General features: G+C 48.1%; 4 protein-coding genes across 6 annotated transcripts; 1 reads left to right on the top strand and 3 right to left on the bottom strand.

Annotated features, from left to right (window-relative positions):
• Positions 1-337: 337 nt before the first annotated feature.
• lg17h17orf75 (linkage group 17 C17orf75 homolog) lies at positions 338-2,955 on the top strand. 2 transcript variants are annotated; one of them, XM_061302417.1, is made up of 9 exons: positions 338-639; positions 843-917; positions 1,223-1,477; positions 1,542-1,602; positions 1,697-1,816; positions 1,893-1,957; positions 2,016-2,155; positions 2,210-2,313; positions 2,382-2,955. In XM_061302417.1, exons 1-9 carry the CDS (start codon positions 497-499, stop codon positions 2,580-2,582), a joined length of 1,164 nt encoding a protein of 387 aa, XP_061158401.1. In that variant the 5' UTR covers positions 338-496; the 3' UTR covers positions 2,583-2,955. The 2 variants fall into 2 exon arrangements, with proteins under 2 accessions (XP_061158401.1, XP_061158400.1); XM_061302416.1 differs by having other exon boundaries at positions 2,373-2,955.
• A 1,794-nt stretch (positions 2,956-4,749) lies between these two features.
• On the bottom strand, positions 4,750-10,930 carry rhot1a (ras homolog family member T1a). Of its 2 annotated transcripts, XR_009718477.1 has the most exons (20): positions 10,531-10,930; positions 10,182-10,240; positions 10,018-10,099; positions 9,901-9,944; positions 9,756-9,809; positions 9,495-9,547; positions 9,182-9,290; positions 8,524-8,625; positions 8,341-8,439; positions 8,138-8,246; positions 7,947-8,067; positions 7,792-7,876; positions 7,582-7,727; positions 7,415-7,515; positions 7,219-7,349; positions 7,008-7,091; positions 6,769-6,891; positions 6,487-6,689; positions 5,346-5,591; positions 4,750-5,194 (listed from the first exon to the last, which is right to left on the bottom strand). XR_009718477.1 is itself a non-coding variant. In XM_061302415.1 (19 exons), exons 1-19 carry the CDS (start codon positions 10,565-10,567, stop codon positions 5,474-5,476), a joined length of 1,860 nt encoding a protein of 619 aa, XP_061158399.1. In that variant the 5' UTR covers positions 10,568-10,930; the 3' UTR covers positions 4,750-5,473. The 2 variants fall into 2 exon arrangements, 1 of the variants encoding a protein (XP_061158399.1); XM_061302415.1 differs by having other exon boundaries at positions 4,750-5,591.
• Positions 10,931-11,080: 150 nt separating this feature from the next.
• Positions 11,081-13,512, bottom strand: adap2 (ArfGAP with dual PH domains 2). Its single transcript, XM_061302418.1, has 11 exons — positions 13,294-13,512; positions 13,104-13,228; positions 12,905-12,996; positions 12,684-12,772; positions 12,484-12,596; positions 12,270-12,419; positions 12,104-12,187; positions 11,959-12,021; positions 11,807-11,884; positions 11,500-11,728; positions 11,081-11,420 (listed from the first exon to the last, which is right to left on the bottom strand). Exons 1-11 carry the CDS (start codon positions 13,379-13,381, stop codon positions 11,392-11,394), a joined length of 1,140 nt encoding a protein of 379 aa, XP_061158402.1. The 5' UTR covers positions 13,382-13,512; the 3' UTR covers positions 11,081-11,391.
• A 76-nt stretch (positions 13,513-13,588) lies between these two features.
• Positions 13,589-21,232, bottom strand: atad5a (ATPase family AAA domain containing 5a). The gene is made up of 21 exons (XM_061302406.1): positions 20,882-21,232; positions 20,590-20,653; positions 18,929-20,493; positions 18,778-18,844; positions 18,525-18,686; positions 18,331-18,409; positions 18,007-18,258; positions 17,768-17,916; positions 17,525-17,666; positions 17,141-17,386; positions 16,963-17,059; positions 16,803-16,885; positions 16,580-16,716; positions 16,349-16,508; positions 15,919-16,281; positions 15,782-15,846; positions 15,525-15,708; positions 15,313-15,449; positions 14,418-15,229; positions 14,183-14,338; positions 13,589-14,068 (listed from the first exon to the last, which is right to left on the bottom strand). Exons 2-21 carry the CDS (start codon positions 20,638-20,640, stop codon positions 13,990-13,992), a joined length of 4,986 nt encoding a protein of 1,661 aa, XP_061158390.1. The 5' UTR covers positions 20,641-20,653; positions 20,882-21,232; the 3' UTR covers positions 13,589-13,989.
• Positions 21,233-21,340: the final 108 nt, after the last annotated feature.

The raw sequence follows: 21,340 nt of genomic DNA, 5'->3' as shown, positions 1-21,340 counted from the left end.
GGCATTTTCAAGCGCAGTAATAATTCGAACAGCAACAAATAACGGATACAATAGGGACCCTGTTATTAATTAAATTATTTGTACCCATAATTTGTTCAAAAATATCCACTTATTGTAAAAAAAAAGCCTCACAGAGTTGACTTAATTAATTAATTAATCTCAAAATTCTGTTCAGTTAACAAAACGCCTAAACGTGTCAACTAACTCTAATTGTTTCAATGATTCCTCCCAAGGTTTCCCAAATTAAAGTGACGCTATCTTATTTCAACATTTCCCCTCGGCGTTAAGATGATACAATTTGTCACAGTCGGACTTATTTCAAGACGTACATGGTTAGCGCATGCGCATTTCAAGAAAGAACATGTTTACAATTTGCATTCGGGCGACATCATCTCGCTTGTTTTGGTTCCTTTCAAAGAACTAAAGGAAAACCAGGGCATCGCAAAACAAACGATTGGCTCCCGCCTGCTCGCTTTGTCAGCGCAACGTCAGGATCATGTTTACATCCCAGACGTCGTCCTTCCAAGATTCCATTGACGTGGAGGAGAAAGATGACTTTGAAAGCGAAGAAATCGCATCTTACGGCCAGAAGACACACTTGAACTGCTATTATGCCATTTATCTCTATGAAGGCACGAGGTAACGAGCATGGTTGCATTTCTGAGCATCATTAATTGTTTGTTCTTTGGGTTTAATAGTTATCCATCTATCTAGCGACCTACCCATCTATCTCTGGTCTCATGGTTGTTTCCAGTTGCATTACAGTTGAACATTGTATTCCTTCCTCACCTGCAAGCAGCATATGTGCAAATGTGATGATAAAAGTGCATCGTGTCATATAGATCGGAGGCTCCCGAGGAAAATGTGGCTTGGAACCAGAGACGCACAGACTCCACAACCAGTCAGGAGGACTTTAGGTAACCCAGGAGCAATGTGCCTCGCCTGTGCCGGCCGCCGCCATTCGGCTCTCTTCTCTCACTTTTTGTGCACATCCGCATTCTGCCTCGGGGAGCAACATGACATTTATTATCATCTCATTGTCACTTCCTCAGCAATCATTGGCTTCGTCATCATAATAAGGTTCCCCACTCTTGATGCAGGTCATCGATTCAATTCCACTGTGCTTTCTCCATCTGCTTCCTGTTCAGTGGCTTCCCGGTTTTTCACGGCCCATTCCTTCCACGCATGTACGGTACTGACCACTGCGCCTTCCGCCTTGCAGCTTGACTCTGATTGACAGCAGCCTTCCCGCCGAGGCGGAACCCGAGCTTCGCACGTACATCGCGAGGAGGCTGAACAAAGGAGCCCTGCTGGGAGGGATGGGCAATATCGCCACGGTGGAACTCAGTCTCCCGGAGCAGGCGGTGGGCTGCTACTGCTGTCTTCTGGAGCAGGAGCGATCCCCGGAGCAACCCGACGCCGACGGCAACGGACACGTCATCTGCTTCTTGGGAGGTTCCGAAAAAGGCCTCAACTTATATCCTTTTTTGGTCTTTATCGGCATGTCACTCCCATCTTCACTCATCCTTGACTGGCTGCACGTATAGGCTGGAGCTGGATAAGTACGTTCAAGGCTTGCGCAGCAGTCTGCAAACGCCCGAGGTACAGAAAAAGGATCCATTTGAATGATTCTTTTGTCGTCATACAAGTGTACAGTATAATAAGAATGAATCATTCATTCGCTCGTATGCGACAGCTCCAAAATCTGGAGACGGAGCTACGTCCCTATTTGAGTCGCTGGTACGAAGAGTCTGTCATGCACATTTACCGTGTGGTGCAGTTGGTCCAGAGCAACATCAGCTTCCTGCTGCACGCCGTAAGTGTCACGGGCATGAGATGGAGTAGGTTGGATTGAAAGCAATACTAAAGCAGATTCCATCACCTTCATCCAGGCTCTGAGTCACAATCACGCCGAGGTCACCAACGCGGACGACAGGACGAAGACGGACGTGTCCCGGTGAGAGGCGGCGTTTTCCTCGGCGCTCTGCGCACGTTGTAACGTCACGTTCGCTCAGGTTCATCAAAGCAGCCAGCTTGCAAGGCCTGTCGCAGCAAGACACCACGGCCGCCTCCCTCTGCAAGGCCATGTCAGAGGACGCGCGTTCCCACCTGACCCTGGACTGCGCCGTCACGCCGCCCACCTTCACCAACACGGGTAAGTCCACCTGGCGCCGAGGCGTCAAAATATCCTGAGCATTTTCTATTCCAGTCAAGAACCGCTTCTGCGAGGACTGGAGTCAGGCCTTTGTGAACGCCGCCGAAAGGGCCAACCCCTTCCTCCTCAGACAGATCCTGGAGAACTTCAAACTGAAGGTGGGAGAACACACCGCTCGGTTAGCGGAGGAAGCAACTCATGCGCGTGGTCTCGGCAGGCCATCCAGGACATGAACAGCCTGAAGCGCTTTGTGCGTCAGGCCGAGATGAGCCACTACGCTCTGTTTCGCTGCTGCCAGTTCCTGCAGGGCTGCGGCAACGGCGACGTGCTCCTGCAGAACGCCCGGGCCGAGCACAGCGACCTGCCCGAAGCCTGCCGCATCATCGCCGTCCTCGAGGAGTTCATCAGAGAGCAGTCGCTGAGCTGAAGGCTGCTCTCATACTTCCCTTCTTGTTGTTCTTTCCTGACATTTGAAGTACAATGTATTGACCTTCTACATCTATAGATAGTAATCCACTTGTGAAGCTCCAATCATGGTTGTAAAAGTAGGATGCGTAGAAGTGACTTATAGTGCATATGCTTTATGACAAAACACTTGTAACTGACACACATAAGGAAATCATGGATTGATTCCTTGTTTCAATAGGATTGTCATAGATGATTTAACACACTACTAATATTGTATACACGCGGTGTCCCAGAAATGTGATTTTATTTCAAGTTTTGCGCAAATGATTGCTAACGTGATGTCTGAGCAGATTTAAAGCTATTACGAAGAATTTAAAACAGTTGCCACTTTCCAGGAGTCTTACCGTTTGTGAAATGATTCTGTAAACAACTTGTGTTCAAGTTGGGAACGCTTTTAAGGGTAACACGAGTCCAATTGTGAAAAGTGATTACGTGTACTGCAGTGCTTCTCAAATAGGGGGGCGCGGTGCTATTCCTGGGGGGGCGCGTGTGACCCTAGGGAACAGGCTTTTTTTTTGGCAGTACTAGAATAAAGTGTAATTGCGCGTTTACTACAGCAGGGGGCAGTGGCGCTCTCATTGTTACTTCTGTCACGTTTGCGACAGTGCAACATTTTACGACTTACAAGACAAGTTAGGATAGTCACGGTGGGGAGGGGGGGGGGCGCGAATAGTTTTCTTCTTGCTAGGGGGGGGCGTAACAGAAAATAATTGAGAAGCACTGGGTTAAATAAAGGTTAACCTAAAAAAAAAAAAAAAAGTCAACCCTGAACTTTGAACCCGTGGTGACCCCGCGGTGACCCCGTGGTGACGCGGTGACCCCGTGGTGACCCCGCGGTGACCCCGTGGTGACCCCTGGGTGACCTTTGAACCCTGAACTTTCCACTCTAGTTAAAAATCGAAAATGTGCACATGACCCCGTGAACTTTGAACCGACCTTTGACCCCTGGGTGAACTTTGAACCGACCTTTGACCCCTGGGTGAACTTTGAACCGTAAACTTTGACCTTTGACCCCTAGCTAATTACGTTTTTTTTTCTTTTTTTAAACCGGCATAGCAGAACGATCCATGGTCTTCAGATGCCGCGCTGTCGCCATCTCCTGGTCAGTTAGTGAAATGCTTTTGCTGATGTTTTTTTTTCTCTCAATTAAAACAAATCAATTAGCCAGTTGGTTTTCTTTATTTAATATCTATTATCAGACAAAACCAAATTGTGAATCAGTCACCTAGGCTATAGCAGAACAAACAATCCATGGTCTTCAGATGCCACGCTGTCGCCATCTCCTGGTCAGCTAGTGAAATGCTTTTGCTGTTTTTTTTCCCTCTCAATTAAAACAAATCAATCAGCCAGTTGGCTTTCTTTATTTAATATCTGATATCAGACAAAACCAAATTGTGAATCAGTCACCTAGGCTATAGCAGAACAAACAATCCATGGTCTTCAGATGCCACGCTGTCGCCACCTCCTGGTCAGCTAGTGAAATGCTTTTGCTGTTTTTTTTCCCTCTCAATTAAAACAAATCAATCAGCCAGTTGGCTTTCTTTATTTAATATCTGATATCAGACAAAACCAAATTGTGAATCAGTCACCTAGGCTATAGCAGAACAAACAATCCATGGTCTTCAGATGCCACGCTGTCGCCATCTCCTGGTCAGCTAGTGAAATGCTTTTGCTGTTTTTTTTTCCTCTCAATTAAAACAAATCAATCAGCCAGTTGGTTTTCTTTATTTAATCTCTGATATCAGACAAAACCAAATTGTGAATCAGTCACCTAGGCCAGTGCTTCTCAAATAGTGAGGCGCGCCCCCTGGGGAACAGGCTTTTTTTTTGCAGTACTAGAATAAAGTGTAATTGCGCGTTTACTACAGCAGGGGGCAGTGGCGCTCTCATTGTTACTTCTGTCACGTTTGCGACAGTGCAACATTTTACGACTTACAAGACAAGTTAGGATAGTCACGGTGGGGAGGGGGGGCGCGAATAGTTTTCTTCTTGCTAGGGGGGGGCGTAACAGAAAATAATTGAGAAGCACTGGTGTACTGTGACTGGAAAATGTGCATTGTACTGTACGTGCGTGTACGTATTGTGCATGTCTTGTATTGTTCTTTCCAAGACGACACACACGTCAATGGGTGTGAATGCAATTTATTCGTATATTTAAAATCATTTCTTTGACTTGTGAAATTAGCCGCCATCCGACCCAATTATACACAAAGTTGTGAAAGATTGCCATGTGTGTGGCTATTTGTTATTCTAACAAACGAGAAGTACATACAGAGCTAGTTGCAAACCAAGACAAGTTAAAAACAGCGAGGAAATAGCCGCGAGAGCGCTAAATACAAAAATACAAGAAAAATATATTTGGAGCATGTGAACACGTTTATAAATTAAATGCAAATAAACGGCTGCGTAACATCCATGAGTGTTAAAATAAAGTTCGTTTGGACGCCACTAGATGGTGCAAGAGGCCACCAGGTCGTTGCTAAAACCTTTTTTCAGGACTACATCCAGAATATACTGCATATGCACATCGATTAACACACTCAAGTCCCTTTGTGGTTGCCTCAACTTGACCTGAGAAAAAGAAACAAAACTAAAAACAAATATGGACACAATGTCTGAGAATTGACTGGTAGGCATTCGCAAGTTGCGTTTGACTTCAACCCCCACAAACCAAAACAGGATTGACACTTGATGATTAAATGCATATAAAATGGTTTCTTACGATGAAAGGATGAATGCGGCGGGATCAAGCAGGCGGTAAGACGTCCGGTCGCACGGGTGACGACCGGACGGGACGGGACGAGAACGGCGGCGGGAAAGAGGACGCAGACGTCTGCCGCTGCCGTCCCATCACCGTTGTTTGAGAAGCGCTCTGTACATGGCGAAGCCCAGCACGGCAAACACGGTGGCGCCTACGCTGGCCCGCAACCAGAAAGTGGAGTTCTTCAGGTCCGCTTGCGCCATGTGCCTGGTGAGACGGCAACACGCACCAAGTGAGATGGGAAAGTGGATGACAACTTTGTTTTCTTTTTAGAAATAATACACATTCACTTCTGCATCTCCAAAATACACATCTGGAACAAACAGTGGGGAAAGAACAACAAACACGAGATTTTGCATGGTATGATTTCTCATGCAGCTAATGCACCCTAGCATTTAGCATTTCAAGTACATCGTTCAACTATGACAGACACAAGGGGGCACGCAGACTATGGGGCGGGGCGGGGGGCGGGCGTCTAGGAAGCTGCCATCACGTCACCTCTGCGGCCGCTCCGCAACTAGACGGAAGGAGTGCGAGCGACTATGGCCAAACACAAGATATGGCTCAACATGATCAACCTGTTGTGAACGGCCCTGCGCAGTTGGGCCTTAATGGTGCGCAGCAACTCCATCTTGAGGAGCTTCTGACACAGGCAATAGGTGCACTTGTTGCAGGCGCACATGCAGCGGAGACGGGCGTGGCTGCACACACACACGAGAATGCGTGCACGCACGCGCATGCAAAACAGACAACAGGCGTAAAACACATGCAAGCGGGATGGAGGAGAACTTAGAGCAGAGGAGGGCTGTTTTTTTTTTTTTTTTTCTCCTTTAAAAAGAACATCTGTGTTGGCTGCCTTCTTAAATAACACAGAGTCAATCAGAAGCCAAATTGATCGTAGGTAAGTAAGCCATTTTGTTCACTCCACCGCGTTCAGACGACACAATTTCCGGGAAGCTCAAATGCGATTCCGAGGGCTTGAACGGCTTAGTCCCGGTTAATCTGCTCGGAAAGCCGATCTCATGGGAGCCTTTTGAAGGACTTAAGACACCCTCAAAAATCTACAATGTCCATTGAAGGCTCCGGCCGGTCGGGTACTCACGGGTACATGGCCATGGTGGTGATCCTGGTGTAGAGGTCTTTGCCGGGGGCCTCGGTGGTGTTGCACGTAAACGGCTGGGGCGGGTGGAGCTTGTGTTTGCGGCAAAACTCCTGCGGCGAAAGGCTATACTGCTGGCGCGCTTCGTGCAGGTCCGATTTGGCGCCTATCACCACGCACGGGGTCTTGCTGTCGATCAAGTATTGCTGTCACACGCACACAACACAACAGTTGCACTTTATCACTCTTGGTCGAAAAGCGCAAAAGAAAGTGCGTCAGTCACACCTTGTAGATTTTGGCGCAGTATTCAAAAGAACGCGGATTGCCCACGTCGTAGACCAGGCAGACCACATCGCAAGCGAGGTCCGCTTCTGACATGAAATCGAAATCGGGCATCATCTCATGGAGCTGGAAGGAGATTTGGCGACAAGCAAACATGATCAACTTCTCTCTAGAGCTCTTTAAAGTTTGAACATTTGCACCGACCGAGCAGATGGTTTGTAAGCAATTGCAAAGTCACCTACCAGCAGGTACTTCTCTTGACCATACACATAGGTTGTGCTGATGGCGTACAAGGACTTGTGATCTTCTCTAATCCGCCTCTGTCGCTATGGTGACAAAAACAAAACCCATGAGAATCAAATGACTGCTAACACGTTAGCTCGCCGGTGGCCTTTCCGAGGGCTCGATTCATTTGTCGATCGCAACGGGATCGTCCTGCGTTCGTGGACCGACCTGAAGGTTCTTTCCCAGGAAGGCCTGCAAGAAGCCGCTCTTCCCGCTGGCTCGGGCGCCGAGGACGTTGCAGCGGAACACACTGCGCTGGGTCTGTTTCTTCTGGAGATCGATGCGTTTGTTTCGCGTGACTGAAAATCAAAAGCCGACCTATATTAATGCTTCTCCTTCCGATTTGTCTTGCGTCGTCGTCTACCTGTGATCGCAGCGGCTTGGGACTCCTGCTCGTAGATGATGGAATAGCCCAGGTAACCCAAATACTCCAAACTCCGCTGGACATCCAAATATGTCGTTAACCTGCGAGGCGGTTGGACGTGAGTTTTTGTAAACACATAAAGTGAAAAAAATAAATAAAAGACTCACGTCCACTGGGAGAGGTATCCTTGGTATGTGATCCATCCCTCCTCATTAGTGCACACTGTGTGGTTGACGTCCGGACCCCACGGCATGTAGGGAAATACTTTGAACAGGTCCTTCACCTCCTCTGGCGATAGCGCGCAATCCCGATCCTGAAGACACACACCTCGCCAGTCTTAATCTGAGAACAACGTGTCGAGACATTGTCGCACTCACTTTGTCGTGCTTGTCAAAGACGCTCTGAAGGAAGAGGTAAGCGTTGTGGTTTAGCTCCGTGGTGCAGTCAGGAGGAATCTTGACTCTGAAAGAGGGAGGAAATTGTCACCAAAAGTCACTGCCTCAAAGGAACTTGAACTTTTTCAGGGACTTACACAGGGAAGAGATATTCCTGCGTGAGCTCCAGGTCGTCGTCGTAACCAAACCTCCTGAGCACAGTCCAGGTGGTCTCGTGTCGGCCGCGCTGTATGAAAAGAGTGTGCAGGAACAAGAAGCCTGAAATGAAAGAGAAGAGGAGCTGAGCAAACCATTGCTCTCATATTAGCGTTGAGCAACGACGTCCGACCTTTAAGCGTGAGCCCGTTATCCTTCACTCCATCGGCCATGTTTCTCCTGACTACATTTTTAACATCCTCTAAGGCCTGGGACGCCAGTGGCGTGTTGAAGCACGTTCTCTACATAAAAAAAGATCATAATCACAACTATGTCGCCATACGATGTCAGCATGAAGCCGGAAAGTGGCGCAGATGCGATACGATGACTGATTACCTGAAAGAAATTGAGCTCGTTGTCGTTCAGGATGCCGTCGTTGTCCAGGTCGGACACTTTAAAGATTCTAGTTAAAGCCTTGATGCAGGAAGACTTCAGCTGTAAGACAGATAAACACGCACATGTCTACATCGGAAATCCCGAGAGCAAAAATATCGCCATCGGCAAAATTGCAACGCTCACCTCCTTTTCTTCTGGACAGTACAGAGGTCCTGTCGGGTGGAGAACTGCCTTCTGGGCATAGTAGAACAACTCGGAGATGTTCTTCAGATTTTTGGCCGAGCACTACGAGGGGGGGGGGGGAAAAGGAGCATCCGCTTAACTATTATTGGCGGTGAGAAATGGCAGGCACGGCATACCTGGTTAGATCAATTGCCACATGATGGAGTGTCCAAACAATTTCCACTTCTAAGTGGCCACACTTTTGTCCTGTCCTGTCCTGTCCTCCCTTCTTTCTACTTTGCAGCTCATCTAACACCCTGGCCTGTCGCTCGTCTCGTAAATAAGGCTCACGTCGCCGAACAAAAACCAGACTCCTTCACATTCCCGGGCCTGATTGGTCGCTCAATGATATCAATCCATTTAATGTCGGGTTCGCAAAGGAGGTCAGAAGCCTGTGAGCAACTGATTGGGCTTGACTGGCATATTTGTAGCTGTCTCAAGTACAGGTTCTTCTTGTCATACACGACCTGGCATGCTTGTCACGCATGCTCAATTATATATTTGGAGCCGAGTAGTGTTTTACCATTCAAATACGCATCGTAATTATGACGATTGCACAGTCGGCGCGTTCCGACCTCCAAATGAGCGAGTGGGTCTTCATCCGGTCATGTTATCTTACCTCGACACACGTCTCAATGTCCTGGTATTGATTCATAATAGGCAGGATGGTCTCCATGCTGCTGTGCTCCACCAGGTCAGACTTGTTGCCCACAAGGATCAATGGTACCCTGGGGAGAAAAAAAATATATATACATCTATATATACACACGTCACAAGCACCAAAGTCCTACCATGTTAAACCTATGTGATTTAGCTATAACTGACATTCATATACAATCATGTATACAATGTATGCAACAATACAATCCTATTTTTTAGAATTTGGATAAGAAGCACCTTAAACGGAGCGCAACTAAAAATAAAACACCCACCTGCTGTCTTTGTCTATTCTGTCATTGATAAGGGGAATCCAGTGGCTTGTCACCTGGGAGAAAAATAACATGTATAATGGAAAAAAAAAATTAAAAAAAATCGCCATTTACATCGTTAACAATGCTCGATTTTGGAATGTCAGACTGTAGTGGCTCTAATTAGGTTCGCTTCAGGGTTACTAATACTACGATGCATTTCCATTGTTGGAAACACACCCAGACCAAATCAACAACAGCCACAGCGGCAGGATCTTGGCTCACCTTTTCAATTGACTTCTTGTTGTTGACCGAGTACACGATGCAGATAACATTTGCCTGTGGAAAATAGTCCAAATCAGCCTGGCATTTATGGAGGGAAAACACTGCAAACGGGTGAAATAAGTTCTTGAACAAAAATGAAACCCACTTTGGATATTTCTTGATTGAGCTGCTCATCTGATTGCTCTGCTTCTGCAAGATGTCAACAAAGAAGAAAGGTGGTTTTCCATGTCGGAGCAGACCAGACAGCGAACAAACACGGTACCTGAGTAATCCACAATGTGTGTGGGGACCCTCTCTGGGGTGACGTCTGCGGGGATGGTGATTTCCTCAGCTCGCAGAGGAACCTGACATGTTGGGCAAAATAAATAAATAGCATCAACAACGAATCCATTTATTCAACCAAGATTTGCATGTATAAATGATCACCTCATCAGGAAACTCCTCACTGACCAGAGACATGATCAGTGACGTCTTCCCCACCTTGGCTGTACAGATGTAGAAAATAGAATCAAATAAAAGCAACCTTCCATCAAAATGGATGTATTGAATGTCCTTTACAATCATCACTTGATCTTTTGTTTCAGGTGGCAAACCATAGATCCTAAACATACTCTGACAGCGGATGAAGAGCAAACTATATTTGTTGAGCTTCTTTTTGTTTGTTGCCATGCATCACAGCGGGATAGTCAAGTGCTAGCTATTAGCCTGCTCGCTAGCCCACAGCATAAGCGGATAAAGCGCTTTGCAGCCGAGCCACAACACGCTCGCTACTTACGTTCCCCGACGAGCAGTATCCTCACGTCCTTCCTCATGTTGAAACAAGTTTTCAATCCAGAAGAAGGGACAGTCTATTGCTTCATGAAGTCCCCTCGTTGGCTGTCACTTCTTCGGTAGTTGCTCTTACGTCAGGCCCAGCCAGCCACGACTGTCAAACCGGGCGCCTGCCTGACTGACTGCCTGCCTGCCTTTGTAGGACAAAACGGACGGTGGCTTTTTGGTGTTGCTCTTCAAATTCTTCACACGTTACGGAACAGAGGACACTTTGTGAGCTCAGTGCTATTGCTTTTGAAAAATAGCCGACTGCTATGCGCTACGATTTCGGAATGGAATTCACGTTTTCGGAGGTCCCATAGTATCTCGCAGTTGGGGAGCACGCCTGACCTCCACTACCCGGCGGCGAAGACGGCGAGTCCTAATAGGACAAACTTCATTGGGTGTTATAAAACGTGGAATGCTGCCCTCAGGTGTCACAAAGGTGAACTGCAAATGCTTCGCAAAGGCTACAGTGCAGCCATGACTATACAAAATGACTCTGAGCTACAAAATAAGGAAATAGTATATGTATATAGTCCAAAATAAATGGAAGTCCTCAATAAAAACGATTCCAATTGTCATTTCAACAGGAACAAAGTCATTTCACGGCACACTGCAGATGAGCATTCAGATGTTGTTGCTGTGTCATTCAAATCCTGAGCTACAAAATAAGGAAATAGTTGAAAAAATGGACCGTCAGAAGTATACGTAATGTATATAGTCCAAAATAAATTGAAGTCCTCAATAAAAACGATTCCAATTGTCATTTCATGGCACACTGCAGATGTTGTTGCCGTGTCATTGAAATCCTGCTTTCCAATTTTCAGCGCTTATTCCTAATGTTGGTTTCAGCTGCAAAGACAAAGAAACAAAAATAATAACCATTTGCCGACGACACTTGCGCTCACAATTGCCAAAGTGCCATCCTTACTAGCATAATCCTGTGGTGTCATAGGCCTGGACATGACCTGTCTGAGTGAGTCCAGCCACTCTTTTTGCTCACTCTCACGCTCGCACATGAAGACAAATTGCCGTTCGGGTGTTTCCACCACCAGGCCGAACTTCCACTTGTTTCCACGGGTGTGCTTTGGGACACAATCCCTAACAGAGTAGCTGTGGCGTTCTGTGCCAAGGAAGATGACCCCCAACTCCTCAGCATCCTTCACGACATTCGCAAGGACTTTCAGACGAGGGACTTGACCACAAGATAAGACAAGCGTTTGTTTTTGTGTTCTCACCAAACAGCCTTTGAAGTAGAGCAACTTCCTGTTTTGGGAATCCAAAATGAACCACCTCTTTTTGAATGGTTCCTTTTGCTGGTAAAAATAGCAGGAACATATACAATACAATACATGCAAATGGCTGATGGAGTCGGAGTGGAGCAACTTACCGACGGCCCCGTTTTTTCCATGTATCCCTCTTTGAGGTAGTTTGGTGTTATATTCGGTATCAGCTGACAATGACAGTTCGAGATTCTCACTTATACTTCTTACCTTTGATCAGAGTTCATAACTGAAAATGTTTTGGGTGCTTACGTCGCCGTCCGTCCCGGTCGGGTACGCCGTCTTTAGGTACGCATAGCGAGCGGCGCGAAGGGCGTTGTACCATGTGACTATTTCCTTGAACGCAAAAGAAACCCATCAGCGGCAAAGTCAATGAGAAGAGGGAAGGGAAACCATTCAGCTGATCACGCAGTCCCACCTCAGGACTTTCATGATACACAAAAAGGCTCCTGGTGTGGTCGTTGTCCAGGTAAGTCATCTGCATCCCATGGGGATGACCAATCTTCTCTGGTTGAAATGTTACATTCAAGTGCTTGATCGAAATGAGCGCTTTCGGACCTTTGGACTCCTAAAGAAAAGAAAGAGCCTTTTGGCGGTCCAAATACTTGAGCGCTATTTGCAAGCGAACTCACATTGTCCTTGTTGTAGTAAGCCAGCGTGAATTCCCTCTCAGACAAGACAAACTTTCTTTTGAGAAACTGTGTGTTCTCCTTGCCTTTCTTCCATAGCATGCCTTCATAGAAGCCTGGAATCAAATGGAAAAAAGAGAAACTTCAACCCGACGACGACGAAAGTTCACGGCTCATTCATGGCAGAGAGGAGCAAACAACACCTGTGCTATAAGACGGAGGTGGATACTTGGTCTCGCCTGTGAATTCCAGTCTTTGGTATTTGGCTCGTATCCACTGCTCTCTTAACACTCTAGGGGGTTCAACAAACACACAGAAGCTCAAAGGTTTCTTCGAGCTAATCCCAAACGTGACCAATAAAGAGATGAGGTGGGCTCAATCCCAATATTTTCATTTTTGAGATTGAACATAAAAACCTACTTACGCACAGTCAGTCTGCTGTGGCCGGTAGTAGTAAGGAGGAAGTGCTTTTTCATACAAAGCTCTGGCTCGAGCATTGCCACGGGATTTCATCAACTTCCAAGGCACAGCAAAATAAATACGGTTAGAGAACGGTTCGGTACTCCAACTGGTTATTTTTTTTTTTCATCAAAACATTTGTAAAGTATCACGTGTGTTTCTACCTCTACAAGCTCATCTTCCCAGTAGTCGAGCTTGATGGACTTTACCCGACTGGACAGGTTACGGTGGATACCGGAACAGTTCAGACAGATAAACAAGCCCAACTCGTAAGACGCCCAGTCGGGATCTGCCGGAGATGAAAAGGTTAGTAGTCGGTGTTCTCGACAGGAGAACAACCGAGTCGAGCCTCACCGGGCACGCCGCAATCTGCACAAAGTCTGTTCTCGGGCAGCTTCAGCAGCTCCAGTAAGATCCTCTTGTTTCGCTCCCAGTTTGCCATGGCGCTCCACAGTCCAAAAGAACCATGGTGCCTACATAGTTTCACAAGCGGCCAAACCCAATAAACACAAGGTCTAAAACGAAAAGTGGAACTGGCGAGGTGTGGTTAGTGTCACAACACAAGGCGAGCCCTTCCTCTTCACTGCACTGATAAGTGTCAAGAGCTTTTTTTTTCTCTCACACTCATATACACGAACAGGAGGACACCTTATAAAAAACAGACATTTATTCACTCCAAACATAATCCCAATGTGAAAGTGTCCAAATAGAATGTAGAAAAAATGTAAAAATGTGATTAAGTGCCTTCAAAGGGAAGGCCACATGATGGGGCCCTCCACACATCAATTTCATACTATTTTTTCACACCAAAAATGACACATTCATACTTGCTCTGAAAAGCCAATAGGAAACAATTTTCCAAAAGCAAAGTCAAGAAGCTATCATTGCTGCCGAGTCTAACGACGCTTTACACAAACACGCTGATGAAGTGACGAGTGAGGTCGCACCACTTTAATCAAGCGGGTTACCAATGTAGTTGGTGGCCAGGAGACAACACACTGCACCCTTGTGCCGCCTGAAACTGTGTGGATGGAGCGTTTTCTCCCAGGATTAGGGGAAGTCTCGGGAAAGGTATTGGAGAGTATTCTTGCGGAGACCCAGATGGATGGAGTCCAGGTAGTGCAGGAACCTGACGGAACAATAGATCACACTTTTATTCATAGCCCTGAGTGAGTGAAGAGCCCCCCAAAAAAACACGCTTACCCACATCCTTCCACGCTTACCCACGTCCTGTCATGCTTACCGTCGTTTCACCTTGCCTCGCTCCTTAATCTTCTCAGACCTGCAGATGGCGCGCAGGGCAGGCATGTAGTCCACAGCAGTTGCAGATCTGTTGGCCAGCGCGCCAAATGTGCTGCACGCCACACTCTCCATAACATCTCTTCTTCTCTGCATTATTCTGGAAGTAAACAACAAGCTCCTTTTCTGATTGGTTCACACAAAGAAAGGTTTTGCGGCTAGACGATGGACTGACTCACAGCGGCTGACAGAGGTTGCTCTGAGCGAAGCTGTACTGTTGACAATGAGCAGCCACAGGGAGGGCGAGTTCCGCCGCGGCATCTCGGCCCAGCTGCGCCTCCAGCCGCCGGGCTCGCTCCCAGGCCTCGGCCGCGGAGCGCCGACACTTGTGGAAGCTCAGGGCCTCCACGGCGGTCTGGATCTCCAGCGCACGCTCGCCTACCGCCCAGCTCCACGTGTCGGGCTCAACTCTGGACTCGTCGCTCATTCCGTCCTTCAGAGCCGCCGTGACCCGGAAAGGTCCCCCGTGAGGACCGTCCCCGTAATGAACGAGCGCAGAGTCCATAGCGGACATAGTGTCGAAAAAGTCACTTATGGATTGTAGACATTGGGAGACAGGAAGACTCTTGAGATGTTCCGCAGGAGTCAGCGCTTTCCTTTTGACCGTTTGTGGAACTAGTCTTTCAGCGGGTTCCTCTTTGGCCCGAGCCGCCTCTTGCTGCTTGCAGAGCGAGAGGAAGCTCTCCTCGGAGTCAGAGTCCGAGTGCAGTCCATCCAGGTCGGGTAGGACGCGTTTCTTCTTGTTCCTCTTCTTTCCGCGGGGGACTTTGAAGGGACCGTCGTCATCTGAGCAATCGGCTGATTCAGACGTCGGCGGCGGCGGCCTCGCGTGGGAAGGTGTGATTTCACAGGGGGGCTCCGCTTTGTAGGCGGGGATCAGCGTCGTGTGTGGCAAAGGTAAGAGGGTCTCCATGTTGGAGTAGAGCAAGTGAACTCCTTGGCGAGTGCTCTCCATTAGCAGCTCCCACAAAGCCGTCTCATGCGTCTCAATCTGGTGATGGCAAATATACCGTCATGACTGCCGCTAGAACACACGTGATTTATTCTTAGTATGATGTTCATAGTGCAGTTTACCCGAAGCAAGTCCCAAACATCTCTCTGGGGTTCAATATTCAGCAGGCCCAGCCGGCTCTCCGTGCAGCCGCTTTCACGTGGAGGTGGAGGACACGCGTCGGCCGCTTCCCCGCCGCTCTCACCCTTGGGTTCCTTTCCTGATTTCAACAATCCACAATGGCAGTCGTTTGATAGGAGCCGTGAATATGATTGACACGACTGGCCGCACTTACCGCACGCGTCGGCCGAGGGTGATGTGAGGGGGCGCCCGCCGGCGCTGCGGGTCCAGCATTGCAGCTGCAGCAGGCTCTGGCGGATGTCGCAGCCGTTGAGTCGGAGCAGCGCGTCGACGTCACGCTGATCGGTTCTCGTGTCCTCGGCCAGACACAACAGACGCAGGTAGCTGCTCGCGTCCGGCTGAGACAGGAGAGACGGTGAGGCGCAATTGAAGCATGCGGTGAACCCCCCCCCCCGTGAGGTGGCCGCTCACCAAAGAGGGACTTTTGAAATGGATCTCTTCAAAGTTGCCATCAAACATGGTGCGGAATGCGGGATCTGTAAACCATTCAACATCTCGTCAAAATGGGCAGGTACACTTGCCGTGGTGGCCTCCGTCTTTCCACTGACCACTGGTGGTGAGGATGACCGGTCTCTTTGTGGTGCTCATGAAGGTCTTGATGGCGGCGAGAAAGCCGGCGTCTTCGTCAAAGATAACGTCCACTTCTTCAAACAGGATGAGCGAGGTGGCCGTCCTCTTGCTCTGCTCCTCGGAAGCCGAGGCTGATTTGACTGCGCTGTCCTCCTGTGGCTTGACTTTCTTTTGCTCATCCCGCGTAGCGCTCTGCGCTTCCTTGCCGCCGCCGCCGGCTCGGCTCATTTTGAAGAAGTTCGCTAAAGTGGTCGGAGCCGGACCTCCTCGTTTGGCACCTCTCGGGGAGTTGGGCGCTTTCCTGGGAGATGAGACGACCTTGCGAGGAGAGTTTGGCTTCCCTGGAGGATAAAGAAATGAAGTGACTTGAGATGACTCAAGACTCTTTCTCTGGATAATCGTACATACTTGGAGAGGATCCATGCTTGCCGGCGCCGCAGCTGTTAAAGTATGCCGGCTTGTTGGCGTTGACTCCTTGACTGTCCACCTGGTGCGACTGAGTGGCCTCCTTCAGCTGGGACAGAATCAGACGGCCGCTCCGCTGAGAAGAAGCGTTCACCTCAAACACCTTGGAGGAGCAGAGCCAAATGTCACGGCAAGCTCCACGGGCACAGATGAAGTGGTTTGTCATTTTCGGACCTTAAAAGCCAACTCCTGAGCACAGGCGTAGACTGAGGCGGTCTTTCCTATTCCCTTGGGTCCTGTAATTAAGACGGTATTGCACAAGGAGTCTTCGGCAAACAAGGGGTCCTCGTCACCGCAGTCCCAGTCGGAATCTGCAACAAAGGAAATAAGCGCACACTCATCTCACCCAAGTAGATTGTTGGCAAATGAAGCCATCTTTTTTTTTTCAATAACACACCGATGCTGCCTTCCTCTTGTGTCTTTTCCTTCAGCTTATTTCTCTCTTCCCTGTCTGCACGGAGCTTCCATTCCTTCAGCCAACTGCGCAAAAAGAAAAACCGGCACCGAACAAGTCAGCGGGGGGTTTTCCACGTAAAAAAGCCATTTTGGTTGTTGACCTGTGCAGCTTCAGCACTGAGGCTTTGTTACCGACGATGTCGCCGGAGCACTGCGGCTGATATTTTTCCGTCCACAACAAATCCTCCTTGGCCTCGACTGGGGGAAACGCCAAAGTTGTCATTTGATTTCATTCGGGGTCACAAAAGCCAAGAGGCCCGACATGATGTAATCACTCACCAGTTTCCACACACAAGTCATCGAGCGCAATTCTAGGACGGTCATCTCCCGACGAAGGCTTGTCTTTTGCCTTATTTGTCAGTCGGAGTCTCTGGGCTCGTTTGGCGCGGCCTCCCTTCTTTGGCTCCAGAGTGTTTTCTTCATCATGGGCAGCCCGCTGTTTCTTAGCTACTTTGGCCACCTTGTCGTCCATCCTCTTCCTCTTCCCTCCCACTGGCTCAGGTGAGGACCGAGTGCTTGCAGCCTCTGTGTCAAGTCAGTAAAATACCACGGTTGTTTTTTTTAATGTCTTCAAAAATCGTTCCCAAGCAAAAAACTCATCGTTTTAGATTTTTAAATAACATTCCCTCTCTTTTTGTGTAACTGTCCACACGCCAGACTTACCCAAGTGGCGTTGATGATCAGCACGTCGGGCCAAGAAGCGAGGCAGGAACGTCTTACCAGGGAAGAGAGGGTTCGTGGCCATGACCTCGTCCGTCAGAAGCTGACGAACTTTGTCGGACATCTCAAGCCTCCAGCCCGAACCCTGGAGCAGGAGGCAAAAGCACAATTCACACAATAGTAGATGAACAGCCACAGTGGGCGGGGCTCATTTTCCATAAAAAGGCTTGGAAAAGCTCAACCTACTCGTTGACAAAAGACTCCACGTTCTGCTTTTGCCTTCATCCCCAAGGGGCCGTTTCGAGGAAGATAGGGCTCAGGAACTTGGATGGAAAGCTCTTTGAGATGGCACAGTTGGGGAGACTCGGGCCAGGGTAGACGCCATAGAGGACAATCTGTTGTTGGAAGAAGAGAAAAAAAAACTTTGTCGATTTGAGAGAACACATCCATCAAAGTAAAAATAAAAGAAAGATTTGGAAGCATACCGGTGGCTATTTGCGTGACGTGGAGCACCGGTTGGAAAGAGGCACAGGAAAGTGTGTACGTCTCTTGGGTGGCAGCAGCCTTAGCCATCTGCTTCTTGAAGGACTCGGGCAGGCCGCTCTTGAGAAACTCTCGGCGAGCCCTGAACTGCTCATCGTCTTGAGAGTTTTCGGAGCCCTCCTGGCTGCTTTCGTCAAAGATGGAAATGACAGAAGACGACTTGCGAGCGGTCTTCTCCAGGCCTGCCGAGGAAGCTTTACCAAGGACAATACAGAAGCATTCAGGGACTGATTGAACGGATAAACGTGAAATGTGTCAAACGATACCTGAGGGAGCTTTGGGGGCTTTTCCCAGCACCTCATTTAGATTTCGTAGCGACTTAGTCTGACTTTTTTGTGGTTCCATCTGAGGTGAGGCAGGCAGAGAACAAAATTCAAAATCAAGATTTCTAGGTGCCATCGTCAATTCCTCCATGTTGTCCTCACGAAAGTCGCAGATGACTCCAATTGGAAAATCCTACCTCATCTTCAGAGGAACTCGTCAAGATGGAAGCCTTGGTCCTTGCCGAACGCCTCAAGGCGCTCTTACTCTTCTCCACAGCGTCTTTCTTAATCTGTTGAACGGCTTTGGCTTTCGCCACCAGTTTCTTGGCCTTCTTGTGTTTTGTGGAGTTATCCGATGCCTTGAAAGAAACAAAACAGTATGAGCGGATGCCGATCGATATCTTTTGTCTATTAACGTAGCTGAATTATAATCAATCACGTCTTACTCACATGACACGCCAAAGGAGGATTCTTGTCACCTTCAGATACATTTCGCTGAAGTCTTCTCAATTTTATCCTGATGGAACATATTGGCTCATGATGTGGTCATTGATTGTCAAATGTGTATCAATACAAAATGCTAATATGATTCACGTGTTACCTGATTGGAGACTCTTTGCCGTCAGGCGGAGAGATAATCTCTACTTCGTAGACTCCATGTTTGGACTTGCGTTGTGTTTTGGAGGGGGATAAATGATGGGAATCCTTCAAACTATCCACTTTGCTAACAGAAGTTGTTTTGGAGGTGGTTTTGAAGGCTGGCCGGACGACGGACTTTCTTGGAGACCTCGTCAAAGTTGCGATAGAAGGATTTGAAGGAGCGTCGGGCTCCTCTTGGCCGCCGTCAATTGAGATTGTGACTTTGATTGCGGCTTTCCTCCATTTTCCTTTTGATCTTATAACCATTGTGTTTTCCTGAAAATCATTTTCCTCTTCATCTTTCTCTATGGGTTGTTTTTGCTTGGCCTCCTTCTTGGCCAGCTTCGCTTTGGACCCATCCAGGCCGGGTTGCTTGAAGGCCGCCATGAACTGTTTTCTCTCAACGTCAGGACACAAGGGTACGGATTCACTCCCAAGCACAGCCAGGTCAAGATCCTCCTCTTCAAGCACCACGTTGGATTTGCGTTTGGCTGGTAGGGGCGCCGTGCGAGGAGGTGACGCTTCCTTTGTAAGACGGTTGGCAGCCTTTCTCCTGTTCCTTTGCAATGCTCCGCTTCTCTCGGGCTTTGAGATGGTGTGCATTTGAGCCTGAACGAAGATGGTTGGAGGTGAGACTTGGAGAGAGTCGTCTTCTTTAGGTTTAGAGGTGTCCGACTGGCGCGTGTCCATTTCATCAGCCTCTTGAGGTATAGTTCTGTCCTCACATTGCACACCGGTCCTTTTTTCTTCACCCTTGACCTCGCTCTGACTGCGTAAAAAATCCTCAAAGGAGATCATGACTGTGTTGCCCTTCGACTCGGTGTCTTCATTAACCTCCGCGTGGACGGCGCAAGACTCTTCGGCACTTTTCAGCTCGGATTCAAAGCGATTTTCCTCCTTATGTTTATTCTTTCTTGAGTTGTGTACAGCTTTTGTTTTCACCTTATTTCTTGCATGGACAACCGGAGATGAGGCGCTATCGATGGATTCATCTGATTCAGCTTGGGCATCTTTCCCACATTTAGAGGCACTTTTGCGAGGTTCATCTTTCGGAGCCTGCTTAACAAGCTGACAAGTGTTGCTCTCCATCGACCGATTCGAGCTATAGGCATCGGCGCTAATCTGGGCTAGCAAAGCAGCTGTATCACTCCCAAGGACAGCGCAGACATTTTGGCAATCTGTCGCCAAGTCGGATTCTTTCACGATAAAGGAGCTCGCCTCATCTTTTGATACAACACTTTCCAGATGGACAAGTTTACGTGCGGCTTTAGTTGTTTTTCTCCTCCGTTTGCGAGACAGCTGATTCACACCTACATCCGGGCTGGTGTGTTTTTCCGAAGACTTCTGACCATTCCCTTTAGGATCTTCTGAGGCGCTGGACAGAGGCGCACGGCTAAAATAGTCCATGATGTTATTGGAGCGAGGAGGTGAGAAGGCTTTCTCCACAACCTTGGCCACGGGGGAGAAATAGCTGGTGATTGTCTTGACAACAGCACTGCCGCCATCTTTGCTCGATTTCTTGCAAGGCTGTAAACATTTGCCAATGGGAAAGTGATTGAAATATGCGACACGTACGGCGTAATAGCTACTATATACGGATATGTTGCTTGAATGTGAAAATACCTGCGTGTCGAAATCTTCTATGACAGATGCCATTGCCACAACACCAGCCATTCTTAATAAGGACCTGAGGAGGCAAGAAGGCAATACTTCAGCTAAATGGCATTTGTGAGGAAGCAATTAGCTTGCTGATTCATTTGACATCACCCACATAGAAAAGCACCAATGACACTGCGAAGCTCTACAGCTAAGTAATAATCTAGTAACAACACATTATTATTGCCAATACAGAGTCCAACACTTGCAGCGTGTTGCATACTGCCACACTGGTCATAATCTTGCCCGAAATACTTACCGAATACAGGAACACTTCGGAAACTACCCCAAGTTTGCGTGTCCGTGTCGACAGCAAAAGAATCAGAGCCCTCACGTCGATTTGTTGCTAGCATAAATGTCATCTACGGGAGAAAACAAGCTAGCAGAGTCAAACGGAGAGAAACTTTGCCAGTCAACACTTCCCCAAACTGCTGCGCACATCCTGCGAGCGTCGCCTTTGGTTGTAAGAACGTGAGGTAGAAGTGTTGGGTTTGTGTTTTTCAAAAGGTCCAGAGTTTTAAGTAGAAAAATACATTCTTCCAAATGACTATTTCAAAAACGCGCCAGTTGTTGAGACGCAAGGGCGCCAACAAGACGTGACCTTTTGCGTCGAGGAATTCGACCAATCAGAGGAGAGAGCACAATTTCGCCATCTTTTGCCGTCGCTTGACCAAATCAAAAATGGCGCCGCTCGGTGACCTATGTGTGTCCGTAAAAT

This window comes from Syngnathus typhle, linkage group LG17 (genome assembly GCF_033458585.1).
Source record: "Syngnathus typhle isolate RoL2023-S1 ecotype Sweden linkage group LG17, RoL_Styp_1.0, whole genome shotgun sequence".
NCBI classification, from domain to species: Eukaryota; Metazoa; Chordata; class Actinopteri; order Syngnathiformes; family Syngnathidae; genus Syngnathus; species Syngnathus typhle.
This window is presented reverse-complemented; position numbering and strand designations above follow the sequence as displayed.